Source organism: Vitis vinifera, chromosome 3 (genome assembly GCF_030704535.1).
Source record: "Vitis vinifera cultivar Pinot Noir 40024 chromosome 3, ASM3070453v1".
NCBI lineage: Eukaryota > Viridiplantae > Streptophyta > Magnoliopsida > Vitales > Vitaceae > Vitis > Vitis vinifera.
This window is the reverse complement of record NC_081807.1, coordinates 12,154,459-12,174,169: the sequence shown is the minus strand read 5'-3', so window position 1 is coordinate 12,174,169 and position 19,711 is coordinate 12,154,459. Positions and strand designations below refer to the sequence as shown.

Genomic DNA, 19,711 nt, shown 5'->3' with positions numbered 1-19,711 from the left:
CATCCATGCAAAGTTATATGTCAGCTTGGTCAGGCATCAATACTTGGGACGCGGGACATATTGACCAATTGGCTTATTGAAATAGGCTTCAGGTTCTATTTGATACACCATTCTGGACCCACTGAGTCACGTAACCAGTCAGAAGAGTATATGGAATTCCAAAGTCTGGCTTTACTCTACGCTTGGACTTGTTGGTATGGGACTTCACAGCTGTCAGATTTAGTTAGGGGGAACACTTCATCAAATCCTCATTGACGAGGATCCTGCATGGTCACCTTTAGCATTGCTACTCTCATGCCACGTGTCATCTTCATTTTCTTCATTTTTGTTTTTAAAAATAGTTTTTCCAAATCCATTTTTTTAATAATTCTCCTAAGTCCCATTTTGTAAATAAATCCTCCAATTCAGGTTTTTTTTTAAAAATGATCTAGACTCCAAAATTTTCATTCCTTAGAGTTTTAGGTACCAAAATCATCTATTCAATAAAATTTGGTTGCCATTTTCCTTCCGGCACCCACTTTTGCATTTTCTTTGTTTTCAAAATGTTTTTAAAATAAGTAAGAATTAAATTCCGTAATTCCGGGTGATGGAATTTATGGAATTAATTCATGCAAAGATAAACGGGCTTTGGTGGGGGCCCGACATATGTGACTTCATGATTGACTGATTGATTTGACTGTTATGCACGATTGATTCATTCTGATCATTGTTATACACATAATCATTCTGTATTTGTTCACTAACCCGGATTTTGATAGCGCATTACGGCTCGCGGCCCAGGTACGCACTCCCTATGCTCATTCTGATTTTCATATGTGCAAGATTGATTCGAGTATTCATTGATTTTCTTATTGACTGCCACGTCAGCTTCATCTTATTAGTAGAGACCCGACTTTAGGGACTTAGAGGGGTGCTACGGTCTTTACCGTACCTTCCCGATAAGTAACCTGACCCCCGAACCCGATCCGGTTTTTCGTAGATCACCTTTTCCAAAATAAGGAGCCACACTTAGGGTTTTTTCTTTCTTATTTTGTTTACCCTTTAAAAATAAAACAAAAATAAGTGGCGACTCCAAGTCATTTTCTTAATCAATAAAAATCATTTTTTTTCAAAATAAAATTCGAGCTCGCCATCGAGTGGGAAACGCATTGAGTGAGCGAAATGCGGGGTCCACACTTAGATTTTTGTGGAAAAATAAAGATTGGACCTCTGGGAATAGAAATTCTTTTGATGTTTAAATTTACATAATGCCTACTCTTTATAAATTGTGATTAAGCAAGATATTTGATGACTCTTGTTGAAGGTTGGGTTTTACCTCTTTGATGTTCCATGAGAGAGTATAATCCGCATCATGCCACTTGAAAATTTTTTGGAGTGATTAGTATGATTTTGTAAATTACTTTACTGTCTATTCTTCTTTATCTCTCCGTCATTGCTAAGGGACTAGCAATATGTCGGTTGGGGGGAGTGATTAATATTTAAAAAGTACTCTGTTATAGCTTGAAACTAACTGTTTTAAATACTTTTGAGTAGTAGTTAATACCTTTTAACTCAATTGGCACATTAAGGAACCTAGCAAGGGTTACTAATCAGTTTTTGGCAAGTTTTGGTGTTTTTGGTAGCTTTTTTTATCATTGAAACAAGCCAAGAATGAGGGAGAATTTTGTGAAATCCATGGCAATGCAAGTTAAAGCTCAAATACATGAAGAATCCATGCTTTGGAGCACTTCATAACCCTTTGCCAAGCCAATCAGAGATGCAAGGAATTAAACAAGAGGAAGAAATCCAACAACCAGTAGTTTCGCATGGCTGTGCGAAATTTCGCGCACCATGAGAAACCACTTGAAGCGGCCAAAGGATTTTGCACACCATGCCAAATTTCGCATGGTATGCGAAATTTTTCTGTGCACCGACTTCGTTAGATTTTTATCTTTAGATATTTTGTGTAATTTCCTAGTTTCTCCTTGTAACCCACCTAGATATTTTCTTTTATATCTTTTTATATATCTTTTAGGTAGCATATATATAAAGAGAGGGACAGAAGGAGAAGTATGGACGTTTTTCATTAAACACTTGTAAATTCCCATACTAAGAAATATACAGAGCTTTTGCTCTGCCTTTCCTTCTCATTTTTGTTTTCACTTTTTTTTTCTAGCCAAACAACCTCTGAGGATGATTTCTCAGGGGATGAGTGGCTAGGTTTTACGTTTCTTAGAGTGAGGGAAGCTAGGTGAAGGACCCGAATGCAAAGTTGGGAGTTGTCCTTGCTTTAAATGGAAGTAGTTGTTAACCATTAATGGTTTTTATTTTAAGGTTTAGCTTTAAATCCCTTAAAAGCACCTTGAATGGACAATACTTGGTAAGCTTTTCGGATTCCATGGATGCTTATTGCTAGATCCATGGATGTTTATTAGTTATCATTTACGAGCCATTGGAAGGTGGTTCAAGGTGAGAGTCTTTAGTGTTTGAAGCCATTAATGGGCAGCAACTATCATTTTCCATGAAACCTTTGGATCAAATCTTAATTGCTAAATATAAAATAGGTTCAGGAGATAACCATCCTTTATGCTATTATCCCCAATGCGAGGAGAAGATCCAGAATCTCACCCTTTGCCTAAGGTACCTGATCCTAGTGACCTAAAGCTCTAAGAGACCTTTTCTTTGTAAATTAATTTCACTTACTGTTTTTGCTTAACTTAAAATCAATCTTTTCAACCACAATTCCATTTGCTTTAAAAACTAATTTTCATAAGGAAAAGTACCATTTTATTTCCTTCATTGTGTCAACTATACGACAAAAACCCATCCATGTGGACGATCCTAGAGCCACTATACTATGTTAGCTATACTACCCTAGTATGAGGTGATTTAGGTTTTATAAATTTTGTTGATAACACTCGTCTAAGCCAGAATCAAATGGCATGACTGCAATGGGGACGAATTAGTCGTGGATATGGAATCTTGGTTGTAAAATATACCATCACTAGACATAAGTAAATTAATTAGGTAAAAAAGTATTTAGTTTAAAAATAAATTAATTATTTTAACTTAATACTTTAAATTGTGATATTATGTTATTTTATCAAACATGCCTAATGTGCCTAGTGACTTAAATTAAGTGATATTTAGTCACTAAATTGATTTACCAAACATCCTCTAAGTCTCCCTTATGCATTTTTTTTTCTCCAGCTTGCTTTCATCATTCTTAGATCTTTGGGCTTACCTTCATGTTTGCATAATTTGTGCTTTTTTATTCTCTTTTAATACATTCTTTACTAGATAAACATATTAGTGCTCAAACAAGGGCGTGCCATCTATTCAAGCTGTCAAGGACTAATTAACACTTGAGATTATGCAAAATACTTGGCTTATATAGATAGTAAAGACCATTTTGTGTGCTAACCCCCCTTAACCTAAATATTAGTAGTCTCTACCAATAAAGAGAATAAAAACATCAAACATATAATCCATTTTTCCCAACCAACTCAAACTAGCATTGCATAAGTCATTCAAACGAAAACAAAATCCTAAAGAAATTTGAACTCTTTTTAACTTGAATCAACCTAAGTCCTTGTGCACTAGGTTATCAAAATATAGGAACTCATGTTATAATTGTTTAACATCTACCCTAATCCTCATAAGATTTTTTTCACTCATTCTATTAAAACTCATGTGCTATGATAGTGTTATCCCTTAATTGTGGCTTTTAAAAGAGTACCTCCCTTAGTTGTGTTTTAAACTTGTCGTACATCCCTTAAGGGGAGGTTCACGGTCTCCAATCCTTAGCATTTCACGTTGAATCAAGATGATCTTCTACACAATTAATTCCTTTATCTATAACCTTTGCCAAACAAAGTTCTCTAACCCTCAACTACTAAATCCTCATCAACCATCTCTAATTCACTCAAGAAGCTTTCCATCCATCTCCACTGTGTTGGTCCTTTCCTTGCATTTGATAAGTACATGGTTAGTTAGCTAAAATGCTAGAAAATTTTAGGTTCTATTTCCTTTATTTTATTAAAAAGCTACCCGTTATCATCTCAAAGGACAAATATGTTTTTTTTTTTTTTTTGTTCTAGAGAAAATAGAAGAAAAAAGAATTTATTGGCATCATTTCTAACGTGTCCATTAGAAAGGTTGTTAAAACCTTCATTCAATCAATTGGTATTTTCTTTTCCTTAACTTACAAAAGCTTGCCCTAGACGAGGTTCATTTTATTTTGGAGTTTTCTAATCAATACAAATTTGAATGCACTTGCATTTTGCTATTCTAAATGCTTGGGATCAAGGCTTATATCTCTTCCACCCATATCTAATACCAAAAAAATATTTTTTTCTTATAGTTGTTTACAACGATGCTTCAATAGCACTTCAAGTAGGCTCTTATGCTTCACTGTTCTAGTTAGTTGCATTTTCAAAAATGAACTTAATCCCAATATTTTACCTTGTTCATGATGTTTAACATTATACTAGTTGTATTTTTAAATAGTTGTACTCATGAACTCTTTTGTAAATTTACCTTCAAGTTGTCACTTGTCCAATATCAACTAATTGGATGGAGAAAATTCACATTTTACTTTCTTATTTAGAAAAAATGCATACTATTCTGCATTTTACTTGGATATTAAAGAAATAATATTTTCTTAATCAAGGTGAAAGAAATACAACTAAGCTTGACAAAAGAAAAAGATTAAAAAAAAAAAACAAATCTTACCTGGCAATATTTATAAAAGCTATGAACACTTGCCCATAACATGAATTGTGAAAAGAAATGCCAAACCACAATTTTACCAAGTCGAAAGGCAAGATGAAGTGGTACTATTTCTTCTAATTAACTAAGAAACATTAATCATACAATAACATTATGTTTAAGTGAAATCCATTCCCATATAAAAAGTATCACCATACAATACTTCTTTAACAAAACATTACACACAAAGTACCACCTAGAGTAGTCTCATATTTCTACATCAATGCATATATAATATGATAAGACAAAGTATGCTTATCAACTTAAAATGACTTTTGAAACAATAAAGGTTGGACATCCGATGAAGAAGATGCATTGGTATTCAAGCAAGATCCCATTGAAGTGGAGGCAACATCCCAAGGCCCGGTCAATTCAATGGTGTCGTATCCAACCTCCTCAAAATTTTCTTGAGCATTGAAATCTCCTTGACACTTTCTAATTCTTTCCAACTCCATTGCAACTTCCATCATTGTAGGCCTTTTCTTCCCATTCAAGTTTATGCATCGTCTTGCAAGAAAAGCAATTGCATTGATCTCTTCTTTTTTACCCTCTTTTACAACTTGAGCGTCAAGAAGATCTGATAAACGATCTTCATTCATGGACAATATGAAATATGAGGCTAAACTTTTCCCTTCTTCTGATGCAGTTGACAAGATTGGCTTTTTCCCAGTTAAAAGCTCAATAAGAACTATTCCAAAGCTATAGACATCACTTTTTTCAGTAAATTGGCTTGATTGAAAGTACTCTGGGTCCAAGTATCCAAAAGTACCCTGTACTTGGGTGGTCAAATGTGTTTGATCAATGGCAACAGATTTTGAAGTTCCAAAGTCTGCCACTTTTGCTCGATATTTATCATCTAAAAGTATGTTAGTTGATTTGATATCTCGGTGATAGATTGGTATGGAAGCTGCTGAATGCAAGTAAGAAAGAGCTCCTGCAACTTCAATAGCAATTCGAAGACGCATTTCCCATGTAATTGGGAACTCTTCATTTTGGTCATGGATATGTTCAGAAAGGGTTCCATTAGGAATGAACTCATAGACCAACAAAGGTACTGCTGTCTCCAAACAACATCCTAACAGTTTAACCACATTTCTATGATTAATCTGGGATAGAATGACAACCTCATTAATGAATTGCTCAACTTTGCCATCGCCCACTATCTTCAACTTTTTAACTGCAACAATTCTTCCATCCATTAACATTCCTTTGTAAACAGTACCTTGGCCTCCTTGACCAATAACCCGATTTTCATTATAACGATCAGTGGCTTTCTCCAACTCTTTGGAAGTGAACAATTTGGTTTTATCAACATTTCCTTCACTTGAAGATAATTGTTGTTCCAAAAGTAAACCACCATTTCTTTTAAAGCATTTCTCCTTGTACTTAATTTTTTGTCTCCTTTTTAGTACTTTGTACAACCACCATGCACAAATTACTAGAAGCAATGTTCCAACTCCTGCTAGTATGCCTACACAACTCACAACAAAGGAAAAAGATTATTTTGTCTAGCAAGCTAAAAATATACTAATTGAACTAAAAAAAAATGCTACTAAATGAACTTCATATGACCCCCTCACCACATCTATGAACCCTAGATTTCTAAGTTAAGAAATATGGTCTTACTATAGGTAAATCAAAATTTATGGGATAAAATCCTTTTTTCCATAGAATATACTAAATCTATATTCTTATAGATTTGCCTTAAGTTTAGTTAAATATGTGAAGTTGTCATTTTTCTTTTCTCTTAATTATTTCCTTTTTCTTATGCTTTTGCCAATATTAATCCATAATTACAACAACATCTAATCTTAGGAGTATTGGTATATCACTTGTTCCTTTTGTAAAGTAACATCATTGCTGATACTAAAAAAATGATAGTAAATGAACTTTATATCATCCCCTCGCCACATCTATGAACCCTAGATTTCTAAGTTAAGAAATATGGTCTTACTTTAGTTAAATTAAAATTTATGGGATAAAATCCTTTTTCCATAGAATATAGTAAATCTATATTCTTATAGGAATACCTTAAGTTTAATTAAAGATGTGAAGTTGTCATTTTTATTTTCTCATAATTATTTTCTTTTTCTTATGCTTTTGGTAATATTAATCCATAATTACAAAAACATTTGATCTGAGGAGTAATGGTATGTCACTTGTTCCCTTTGTAAAGGAACATAATTATTGATACTACAACTGTCAGTCTTATAATTCTATGTAGGTTTTGATTCAAACTTGGTTATTGGATTCTTACTTTAATTTCCTAATCAAGGTTCCTTCCTAGGAGAGGAACACGAAACAAAGTTTTGAGGTATTAAATCTATGCAGAATTACGGTGAATTTTTGGAGCAATTGGAAAGCTAATTGACTCAAAATACTAGCACATGCTTCGAAGCTTAATTTGCAATTTCCTAGTGAAAGTTACCATAGAATTTCTACAAGTGGTTTTGGTAACCTACAAGTGGTTGTTGAATGGAAGTGAAGTTGCAATGGGAGAAGGTTGCCTCTAAGACCATGTTTGGTAAACGAGAATTAGGAATGAAAATGAATATTTTGTTTTCATTCCTATTTCTCTTTGAATATGAATGAATTTAATATATTCAATTCTTATAATTAAATGCACCTATAAATATAAATATGAGGTTGAAATGATTATTTGTTTTTATTTCAATGTCTAGAATACAAATAACTTAAAGTAATTTTTATTTTCATTTTTTAATTGTTTGACCATGTGATTTAAAAAACAATCTTCTATTTTTAAAAACAAAAAAATATTTTTAAAATCTTGTGATAAAATCTTTTTAGAGTTTGATCATGGGTTTGTTTGTTGTTGTTTTCTAGTAAGTGTTTTTATAAACGAAGTAAAATAGCAAATAGTTTTTATTTATTTAAAAAGTAGAAGTTGTTTTCATGAATTTGAATAAATAAAAACAAAAAGAAAATCAATATTTTTGTATGACCCGAGCACCAGGTGCATTCTATGTGCTATCATTTATAGAACGTAGGGTAACGTAGCTAAAGATTGAGAATATTTGATTTGTCAAAATTAAAAAATTGCCAAAAGGAGGATAAAGGGCTATGGTTTAGATTTTGCCAACCTTGGGGTTAAGGTTCGAACTTTGGTTGTGCTGAATTGAGCTTGTAAACCAAAAGAATATTGTGGCTGACATTGTGAATTTGTTATACATGATTGAAGTATCAAATCTTTGACTCGACTTTTATAAGAAATTTTAAAATAGAGCTTTTGTTTTGAGAAACTACAGAATTTTTGTCCAGAGCTTTAAGCCATGTCTCTTTCCTAGAAATTTTGTGGGAAAGAAGAAATAATTTTTTTTTCTTTAATTTAGGTTTCTTGTAAAAAAATGTTGAGACAGAAAATTTAATTGTGGATAATTGCTATTTTTTTTTATAAACTTTTGTCATTTTTATAAAAATAAGAAGGAAATCCTTTTTAAGTATTTTTTTCTATCATTTCCTTGGTAACATTTTTTCATATTATTAACAAGATTTGTGAAAATAATAATTTTATATTTGAGAAGGGTTTTGAAAATTGTTATGAAAATTAATTTTTGAAATCTGTTTTTGATATTTTGTGAAACAAAAGTTTTAAAACTTGAAATGTTCTTAATTTATTTTCATATTTTTAATTAGTTTTTTAAAGATAATTTTTTATTTATGCTATTTTATTTTTAATTATTCTTCATATTTATATTTTTATTTATTTAAAATATTTTTAAAATAAACAAATAGAAACAATTGAAAATAACTAAAAAATATTTTCAAAAAAATTTCGTTATTTTATGTTTTATGATTCCCAAAAATGTTTTCTTAATTTTTTTTTTATTAAAATTAGAAAGAAAATAGCTTCCAAACATATCTTTTATTTTTTTAAAAAAATAGAAAGCATGCTATTTTGTGTCTTTTAAATAACTCATTAAAAATAATACTTGTCTTCTAATTTTCACCAAGATAGTCAAAGTAGTTTGAATTTTTTTTCTCTTTCAAACTTGAGGACCCAAGGTTCAGTTAATTTTATTTTAATTGTCCTTTGGATACACTTCCCTTTTTCCTTTTATTAAAAAACAAAAAATAATGGTAACTTCTATATAAAATGTATGAAAACAATTTAATTTATATTGTTAAATAATTATTTAAAAATTTTAAAAATTTTAATTATTAACTTTTTTAATAAAATACTTCACTTTTTTTAGAACATATTTTAGAAATAATTATCTTTCAAGATAATCCTTTAAAATGTACTAATACAACCTTAATAATACGACATAGTAAAAATTTTCACATTGCACCGTAAAATCTTTATAAAATAATACCATTGGAATTAAGAAAAATTATTATTTTAATGAGGTTATTAATTTATCAATAAATAAATATTTATTAATTTGTAAAGAGGATTATGTTTTTGTCATTGAATATTTGTACATGTATGACTTATAAATTTAAAATAATGGATGTGGTAAAAATTAATACATGAAAGCTAAAAAATCTCTGAAAAAAAGAAAGATTATTAATTGTAAAAGATAGAAAGATTCCTAAAAAAAGAAGAGATGTGATGTCAAAATTTAATGTCATAAAAGATAATAAGGTTTCAAGTAGGTGGCGAAGGAGTAACTTAAAAAAAAAAAGTTATAAAAGTTGCAAAATAGGAAATTCTACTTGCTATATTATGAATATTTTTGCTACATGTTTGATTTGGCTAACAACAAGCTCAACTTGGATTGCCTCTAGGCGGACCGCTACTTCTTAGGATAAATTTAAAACTTATGTCATTCATCAATTATTAACTATATTTCTTTGAACCATATTTAAAAATATTATTATCTTATCCATTTAGTGAGATTATTAATTTAGTAAACAGCGGTCCCAGTTGAGATAAAAGGATTTTATTATTTAAGAGAGATTATTAATTTATCAAACATTTATTTCTTTAGGTTTTAGTGTTGGTCAAAATTATGGTAAAATTTCAAAACCATGGTTCATAAGTACATATATCCTATGATATTGTTCTGAAATTGGATATTGTTTTCTTTCTAATTTGTAGTTGGGGGAGTGGAGGAAAGAAAAAGAAAGAAGATACCAACATACCTGGCAACACCATTCTTCGAGGACGTGGATCAACAATCAACTTATCGACCGGATAGCATGAAAAATTTGCATTCCTATTAATGCATACCGTCCCATTCTCATATAGCTTATAATTTGTACCTTCATGTTCAAATAAAGAAATGATTCAGTAATCTTAGCTCTTACTCTGTGAAATGATTAAAAAAAAGAAGGAAAATTATGTTCAAGAGAGCATGGGAAAGAAAAACTTTTACAAATTGATCAAAATAAGATTCTCTAACCATGAATCAAAGAAAGCAGATTCTCTCCCATCTTTTGTTAAATGTCATAATTACCCTTGATATATATATATATATATATATATATATATATATTTCCCTATAAATGAAATTTTATATTTTGAAGATTCCTCATAAGCTAGCTTTTTCAATGAAGAAGAGGAAGTATCAACCTTTATAATAACACAACACAAGAAGAAACAATTATCTCCATTGGAAAAATGGTGATGAAAATTTGATTTTTGTTTGTATAGAAATGAGGAATTAAAAATAGGATTGCTGTATATTTGGAGGGATAAGGGTTACCCAAGTTTAATATAGTTGATGAAGATTTATGAACTTTTATTCATAAAAGAAATATAAAATATTTTCATTGAGGGTAATTTTGGTATTTTGAAAAATGAGAGAATTTTTTTTTTTTTTAAATGATTTATAAAGAATCTTATTTTAGTAAGTTCTTAAAAGTGAGGCTTTAAAAATATATACCTATATGTATATAGATATAAAACTCTTGTTCTCCTAAATATAATATTCCCAAAAAATTCACCAATTCCCTCCTCGCAATAATACAGTAGACATAGCATCCTTCATAAATATATCCATATACATAAAATCAAATAAATTAACAGTCCTCAGTAGATTGTGTACCTTCACATCCTTCGGTAAGATAAGGGTTGCCTTCATATCCCCGGGGACAACGGCAGGTGAGACTTGGGGTTTGAGTGTCAGCTGAACAGATGGCATTCGCGCCACAAAAACTTGTGGATGTGTTTGAGGTGGAGGTATTATTCCATCCGACTGACTTGCATGTTGCGTTGTATATCCGCCAGTCCAGCACTGCTGGAGCATGTCCCACATCTTTCACCTTATCTGGATCTTGTTCCATTGAGATGAACCATTCTTGGTCCACCATGAACGCGTATTTGCATTCGTCCTGATCATCACTATTACTAGGAAAGTCGCCTAACATTGTAGTGAAGTACTGGAGGCCCGGAGGGAATTGGGTTTGGCAACACTTCAAGCCATAGCAGCTGCCATTTTTTGCCGCAGTTGTGCCCTGTTTGCAGTAGGACATGCATCCCCCGATTACTGAATCATTCTGCGTGATGTAGGCCAGGGTGCTGCAACCCACAGCAGTGAATCTAGTGTAGGTGTCAGAGAATGAAAAGGGGCCTCCCTCCCACGACTGTGCGTCGTTTGACGGTTTGCCGGAACAATTCATATAACCGAGTACTGGGTTGTTTACCCGGATGGTGCTACGATTTAATGAAACATTCAGCACCTCCAGATTCAGTATTTTCAGGAAAGGCTTGGGAATGTGAGGGTGGATAGAGTTGTTGCAAGTTACTTCGAACCATTCATCAAAGTAGCAACCAGCAGATCCAATTCCGAAGGGGTATGGAATGTCAACGTCTCCACACGTCTCTAGACAACCAGACTTCCCTTGAGTTGCTGCTAATCCTCTGCTTAGCCATAGTAATAAGGAGATCTGAAGCAGCCATCGAACAGTACTCATCCTTCTCCAGTATGCTCTCTTAGGTTGTTTGTTGAATTGAGATTCATATGCAGCAAGGTAAAGTGTCCTTAAAAATAAAATATGCTCCAAGTATCTCATACTAGTCAACTGAGGAAGTCAAGCTTGGTTCTTTCCTATGCTTTTCTTCTAGTGCCTCATCACCCTAATTGAGCACCCAACTGGGACCACACGACGAATACTGAGTTTGATACATGCCCTTGTAACTTTCTGTGTAGGGAGTCCCTTGCAAGGAAGTGGCGATGATATTTCCTTGGTTCATACCGATGATTTTGACGTACGCCTTATCTTTTGATTGGCCAACTATTTGGTTGAAGTCTTCAGAAAGTAATTGGAAATTGCGCGCAACAATAGGAAGTGGCGATGATATTTCCTTGGTTCATATCGAAATTACTCAATACTCAAATAATTCTATGAAAATTTGTTTTATATCGACTTGACTCAACCGAATATTACTTAGAATCTCAAATAATAAAATATAAGGGCCTACCTAGAGAATATTGCATGTGATCCACGATGAAGAAGCCAATTCAAATTTTGGTTTGGAAGTTCTTCTGGTCCACAAGAAGATGTTTCTTTCTTTGCAACTTCATTATATGGTCGTGAAGTCTTGTTTCATCCTCTACATGTGAATCCTAATATTTTTTTTTTCTTCGAATATAAAATTGAAAAGTACAAAACACGTGGTCAAAGACTCTCGGAACCATGACTTAATGAAAGGAAATGATTCGACGGTTGGTGACTAATTGGCAAAACTAAATCACACTCAACTCTCAAATAATTTTGTTGAAGATTTTAAGATAAATTTCATTCATCTATTAATTTGAAATTTTATTAAATATTTCTCTCATTTTAAATCAAATGAGAGGTGGATGAAAATAACAAATAAAAAAGGGAAGAAAGTTTTTTTTGATAAGATTTCAAACTAATGATAATTAATTGTATTTAACCTAAAGCTTAAGAGAAGTGAATGAAATTAACCCTTTAATTTTATTACTATAAAATAGTAATACTTTATACAATCATAATTATGGCATTTTCTTAATTTTCTCTTGTGAGCTTAAGCTAATTTCATTTTTATTTTTTTTAATGTATAAAGTAACGATCTTTCGTGAATATTAATTTGTTATTTGATGGTGAAAGTAAATCTCAAGTATGGACTACACCTAGAGGGAAGGTGAATAGGTGTTGTTGAACAAGTTTCAAAGGTCTTCCAACACAATTTATCTAAGTTTATAAATTTTTACAATTCTCTACTTTTCTTTCCAAACACTATGCAACATAAAGTAAAGATCACATACAAATATGAATACAACAACATTACCCAAATAGTTCATAAGTGCAATTTCTCAGTGATTCAAGTTTCCACTTCTACTGAATAACATTGTCCAAAATAAACATAGCCACTATCCATGATATCCAAATGAAATCACACCTATATTATCTCACTGTTCTTCCAATCAACTATATCCATAAGTATCAAATGTAAAGCTAAACTAAAAATTAATCAAGCATTAGAGCAAGACAAAGAGAGACAGGTCACTAGGATTTATATGGAAAACCTTTGAAGAGGTAAAAAACCATGTGCCTACAACCAATTAAAAAATCCACGATGAAGAACAAGCAATATGTACAAGGATTTACCTAGCTCAAGTCCTCTAATCCTTCACAGACTACTTGACCAACACCTTCACACTTCAGCTGCAAACCTTCATCTTCGGGAACATACTTGACATCCTCACTAAGCTTGATCTTGGCATTTTCACCAAGCTTGACCTCAGCCTCCTCACCAAGCTTGATCTCAGCCTCCTCTTAAAGCTCACTCAAGAAGAAATGAGTTTTCACCCTAACCCAAATATTATAGAAGTTGAGAGATGAATGAAGTAGACAATCAACCCATTTGTTTTACAAAAAAAAAAAAACCGTTGAAAACAATATGGAAAATAGGAAGAAGGTTGGATTTTCTCAGTAACCAAGCCACCCAAATTAGGAAAGGAATGAGATAACCCAAGGGGAAACAATTGCAGTGTCTCTTTATACTTTTGGAAGCATATTTTGCCTTTTAAAGGTAGGAGAAACCCTTGGTGTTCAATCAACTGGTGTGCTTTGATTTCAGTCCTTAGGCAGGAGTAATCAACAAAATTTATAAACCTATTTCACCATATACTAGGGTAGCATTAGCTAGCATAGCATAGTGACTCTAGGATCGTTCACTAGGATGAGTTTTCACTTCACAATTGATATTAGTTAAAGAGCTGAATTGATGTTTTTTCTTTTCAGGGTTAGCTTTAAAAGAAAACATAAATTTGTATGAAAAAAGGTTAGTTTTAAATGAAACCAAAAATAGAGTAACTGAAATTACATAAAAAGAAAAGTGGTTCTTGGAGTTTTAGGTTACTAGGTTCAGGTGCCTTATACAAAAAGGGAGATTCCAGTCACTTGGATCTTTTCCTCGCATTGGGGATTTAACATATAGTTATTTCCCAAACCGGTGTGGTACAGATGCTTCCCCTTAATGGGTTCAAACACTAATTCCCTATCACTGAATCATTTTGCAATGGTTCATACCTCTCACCTAGTATTTGCCATTCAAGGTGATCCTTAACCTTGGATTACCCGTCAAAAGCTTGCAAGAGATAACTAATGGATGTCTCCTGGAAGTCCAAAAGCTTACTAAGTGTTGGCTATTCTAGATAATCCTACCTTTAAACCACCTCCCAGAGGCTCGCAAGAGATAAAATAGTGTATCTCAATGGACGGAGACCACTTGCCTTACCAAGTGTTGACCTAGGTGATTTTAAGGAATTTTAAGTTAACTAAAAAGATAAAACCATTAACGGATCACACTTTCTCTTCATTAAAAACTGAAACAACAAAACTTCCAATTTTGCATTCAGAACCTTACCCAACTTCCTTCACTCCAAGAACCAAAAAGCCTAGCCACTCATCCTTTGGGAAAACATCCTTAGAGTTTAATTTGCTAGAAATAAAAATAAAAGAGAAAACAAAATGAGTAGGTAAGGTAGAGCAAAGCTCTGTGTATTACTTTCTTCAAACTATACAAAAGTGTTCGTCTCTGAGAAAACTTTCGAGTCGTCTTTTAAAAGAAGATTACAATAGATTATATAGAAAGGCTATTCACCCTTCCTTCTTACTTCCTAATTAAGGAATCCTATGATTGGTGGATTACAAGGAGAAAATAGGGATTTATACAAAAATATCTGAAGAAAAAATCTAACGGAGTCGGTGCAAATATCTGGGATTACATAGGTGGATTTCGCAAGTTGAAATTGTCCATTTTGCAAGTTGAAATTTGATTTCGCAAGTTGAATTTCTAATTTCGCAAATTGCAAACTTGTCTTTCAACTTGGTGCGGTTGTCTTCCAATGGCCATAACTTCTTCATTTCAGCTCCGATTTGCACCCCGTTTGAAGCGTTGGACTCCTAACTTCCCAAGATTCGAAACGATATATAGTATGTATAAAATGGACTCCAAGAATTACTCAAAATGTGTCCTGCAACTGCTCTTCTCTTGAATTTCTTCATGTTAGATTCCTCTCTTTGTTTTTCCTCCTTGCATTCTTGATTGTCATTGGCAAAGGACTACGAAGCTCCAAAGCTTGGATTCTTTATGTAAATGAGCTTCCATTTGCTTTGCCATGGACTATACAAAGCTCTCCCTCATTATTGGATTGTTTTGGTGATCAAAAAGCTATAAAAAAACACTAAAACTTGCCACAATTTGATTAGAAACACTTGCAAGGGTCCTTAACGTGTCAATTGAATTAAAAGGTAATAACTACTACGCAAAAGAGTTTAAAAGAGTTAATTACAAGCTATAAAATAGCACTTTTTGAGTAGTAATCAACTTGCTTCTTTCTCAATGTCATTACATTATGGATCTTTTAGCTTGTATATGAATGATTGATGCAAAGCCAATTACTACCCCACTTGCTACTGCTCCAACTCTTGATCTTTACTCTAGCATTGCTCTTTCAGATCCATCTAAATACCAAACCATAGTTGGCATTTTGCAATACTTGTTGCTCATAGGGCCTGACATTGCATATCTGATAAATAAACTATCTCAGTTTATGCATCGCCCCACCCATGACCAACGGAATGCTGTGAAGTGATTATTGCAGTATCTCTATGGGACCTGTACTGATGGCCTTCTCTTCCATCGAAAATCTCCTTTATCACTTCATGTTTTTTCTATTATTGATTAGGCAGGTAATAAAGATGACTATACTTCTACCAATGCTTATGTTGTTTACTTGGGTCGCAATCTTATCTCTTGGAGTTTGAAGAAACAATCGGCGATTGCCCATTCCTTAACAGAAGCAAAATACAAATCAGTTGCTACTAGTACTGCTAAATTCAATTGGATTTGCTCACTTCTCACTAAACTTAGAGTTCCTTTGTTTGTTCCTCCTATAATCAACTGCGACAATGGAAACTTTTTTGTAGAATGTTAATGTAACACTCTTAGGCTTCCATTTATTTCCATCATGTCAAGTGATTGTAATGGATTTCATTTTTTTTATGTTGCCCTGCTTTCATGCGTTAGGACTTCATGCATTATATTACAATGTAGCATCTTTGCATAATGGTTTATCCAATTTGATAGCAGAGTCAACCTAATTATCAATTGCTATGTAGTCAATTTGATTTTAGAATTTTTTATTCACTTGGAGGAAGGTCTCAACTATGAAAAGAATGTTATACTTTTGATTTTTGATTCAGTTGGAAGGACAAGTAGTGATTACTACTCAAAAAGTACTCTTTTATAGCTTGAAACTAACTATTTTAAACTCTTTTGAGTAGTAGTTAATACCTTTTAACTCAATTGGCACATTAAGGAACCTAGCAAGGGTTACTAATCAATTTTTGGCAAGTTTTGGTGTTTTTGGTAGCTTTTTGATCATTAAAACAAGCCAAGAATGAGGGAGAATTGGGTAAAGTCTATGGCAATGCAAGTTAAAGCTCAAATACATGAAGAATCCAAGCTTTGGAGCACTTCATAGCCCTTTGCCAAGCTAATCAGAGATGCAAGGAAGAAAGCTAAAGGAAGAAATCCAACAACAAGAAATTTTGCATGGCTGTGCGAAATTTTGCACACCATGCGAAACCACTTGAGGCAGCCAAGGATTTCGCACACCATGCCAAATTTTGTATGGTATGCAAAATCTTCCTGAGCACCGACTCCGTTAGATTTTTATCTTCGGATATTTTGTGTAATTTCCTAGTTTCTCCTTGTAACCAGCCTAGATATTTTCTTATATATCTTTTTATATATCTTTTAGGTAGCTTATATATAAAGGAAGAGAGAGGAGATGATTATTATGTATGTTTTTCATAAAACACTTGTAAAATTTATGTAATAAGAAATATACAGAGCTTTTGCTCTACCTTACCTTCTCATTTTGTTTTCACTTTTCTTTCTAGCCAAGCATCCTTTGAGGATGATTTCTCAGGGGATGAGTGGCTAGGTTTTACATTTCTTGGAGTGATGGAAGTCAGGTGAAGGACTTGAATGCAAAGGTGGGAGTAGTCCTTGCTATAAATGACAGTAGTTGTTAACCATCAATGGTTTGTATTTCAAGGTTTAGCTTTAAATCCCTTAAAATCACCTTGAATGGCCAATACTTGGTAAGCTTTTCGGATTCCATGGATGCTTATTGCTAGATTCGTGGATGTCTATTAGTTATCATTTATGAGCCATTAGAAGGTGGTTCAAGGTAAAATCACCTTGAATGGCCAATACTTGGTAAGCTTTTCGGATTCCACGGATGCTTATTGCTAGATCCATGGATCTCTATTAGTTATCATTTACGAGCCATTGGAAGGTGGTTCAAGGTGAAAGTCTTTAGTGTTTGAAGCCATTAATGGGAAGCAATTACCATTTCTCATGAAACCTTTGGATCAAATCTTAACTGCTAAATATAAAACCGGTTCGGGAGATAACCATCCTTTATGTTATTATCCTCAATGCGAGGAAAAGATCCAGAATCTCCCCCTTTGCCAAAGGAACTCGATCCTAGTGACCTAAAGCTCCAAGAGACCTTTTCTTTATAGTTAATTTCACTTATTGTTTTTGCTTAACTTAAAATCAATCTTTGCAACCTCAATTCCATTTTCTTTAAAAGCTAATTTTCATAAGGAAAAACACCCTTTGATTTCCTTCACTAATGTCAACTGTACGATGAAAACCCATCCTTGTGGACGATCCTAGAACCACTATACTATGTTAACTATGCTACCCTAGTGTGAGGTGATTTAGGTTATAGATTTTGTTGATAACACCCGTCTGAGCCAGAATCAAATGACATGACTGCAATAGGGACGAATCAAGTAGGAACTGAGATTTTGGATTCCAAATTCTTTAGCAACATGCATATTATATTCCACTAGTCAAAAGAAAAGACATCATTGGAAATACCAAATACCAATATTTTTATTTTTCACATGCAATGGATTAAATGGAACTCAAGGCAAGTCAAGACCCTTCTTTATTCAAAAGAGAGTATAAATGACTTATCTTCCACATCATTATACCCCAAAAGTAATTGCAAAGTGGAGTGAGATGAAATTTTTTTGTGATAAAAATAAATAAAAGCATAAAAAATATCATCCACTTGTCAATGTATTTAATCTACATTGGTTTCAATTTCATTAAAAAAAAAAACTATCAATTTTGTTCATGAAAGTGGAAAGTGAAGAGATGATATTCATGTTTTAAGATTAAGTATTTGCTTGTTAATGGAGATGATGCTTGTCATTCAGGTGTCTTAATAGTCGTAAACTTCTGGTTGATGTTTAGTTGGTTCCAAAATTAACACTTCACTTAATACTTGATTTAGATTTTACTATTATTGATTTTTCTATTTTTGAGTTTTCCAATCAATACAAATTTGAATGCACTTGCATTTTGCTATTCTAAATGCTTGGGATCAAGGCTTATGCCTCTTCTACTCATATCTAATACCAAAAATAATGTGGCCTTATAGTTGTTTACAACAATGCTTCAATAACACTTCAAGTAGGCTCTTATACTTTGTCGTTCTAACTACTTGCATTTTCAAAAATGAACTTAATCCCAATGTTTTACATTGTTCATGATGGTTAACATTATACTAGTTGTATTTCTAAATAGTTTGCACTTGTGAACTCTTTTGTAAATTTACCTTTGCCACTTGTCCAATATCAACTAATTGGATGGAGAAAATTTACATTTATACTTTCTTATTTTTAAGAAAAAAAATTCATAATTTTCCACATTTTATTTGGATATTAAAAAATAATAATTTTCTTAATCAAGATGAAAGAAATATAACTAGGCTTGACCAAAGAAAAAAAAATCCTCCTTGACAACATTTATAAAAGTTATGAACACTTGCTTGTAATATGAATTGTGAAAAAGAAAAGCCAAACCATAATTTTATTGAAGTCAAAAGGCAAGATGAAGTGGTATTATTTCTTCTAATTAAATAAGAAGCATCATACAACAACATTATGTTCAACTAAAAATCATTCCCATATAATAAGAAAAAGTATGCTTACCATCTTAAAATGACCTTTGAAACAATAGACATTAAACATTTAATGAAGAAGATGCATTAGTATTCAAGCAAGACCCCGTTGAAGCGGAGGCAACATCCCAAGGCCCAATCAATTCAGTGGTTTCGTATTCAATCTCCTCAGAATTCTCTTGATCTCTAAAATCTCCTTGACACTTTCTCATGCTTTCCAACTCCATTGCAACTTCCATCATTGTAGGTTTTTTCCTCCCATTCAAGTTTGTGCATCGTCTTGCAAGAAAAGCTACCGCATTGATCTCTTATTTCCTACCCTCGTTTACAACTCAAGCATCAAGAAAATCTGATAAACGATCTTCTTTCATGGATAATATGAAATATGAGGCTAAACTTTTCCATTCTTTTGATCTAGTTGACAAGATTGGCTTTTTCCTAGTTAAAAGCTCAATAAGAACTATTTCAAAACGATAGACATCACTCTTTTTAGTAAATTGACTTTATTGGAAGTACTCTGGGTCTAAGTTTTG

The 19,711-nt window shown here is 32.7% G+C and overlaps 1 protein-coding gene across 1 annotated transcript; it reads right to left on the bottom strand.

The window, feature by feature from the left end:
• Positions 1-4,794: 4,794 nt before the first annotated feature.
• On the bottom strand, positions 4,795-11,764 carry LOC100257661 (wall-associated receptor kinase-like 1). Its single transcript, XM_019218321.2, has 3 exons — positions 10,761-11,764; positions 9,856-9,975; positions 4,795-6,220 (listed from the first exon to the last, which is right to left on the bottom strand). The coding sequence occupies exons 1-3, from the start codon at positions 11,725-11,727 to the stop codon at positions 5,013-5,015; spliced, it is 2,295 nt and encodes a 764-aa protein (XP_019073866.1). The 5' UTR covers positions 11,728-11,764; the 3' UTR covers positions 4,795-5,012.
• Between the last annotated feature and the right edge of the window lie 7,947 nt (positions 11,765-19,711).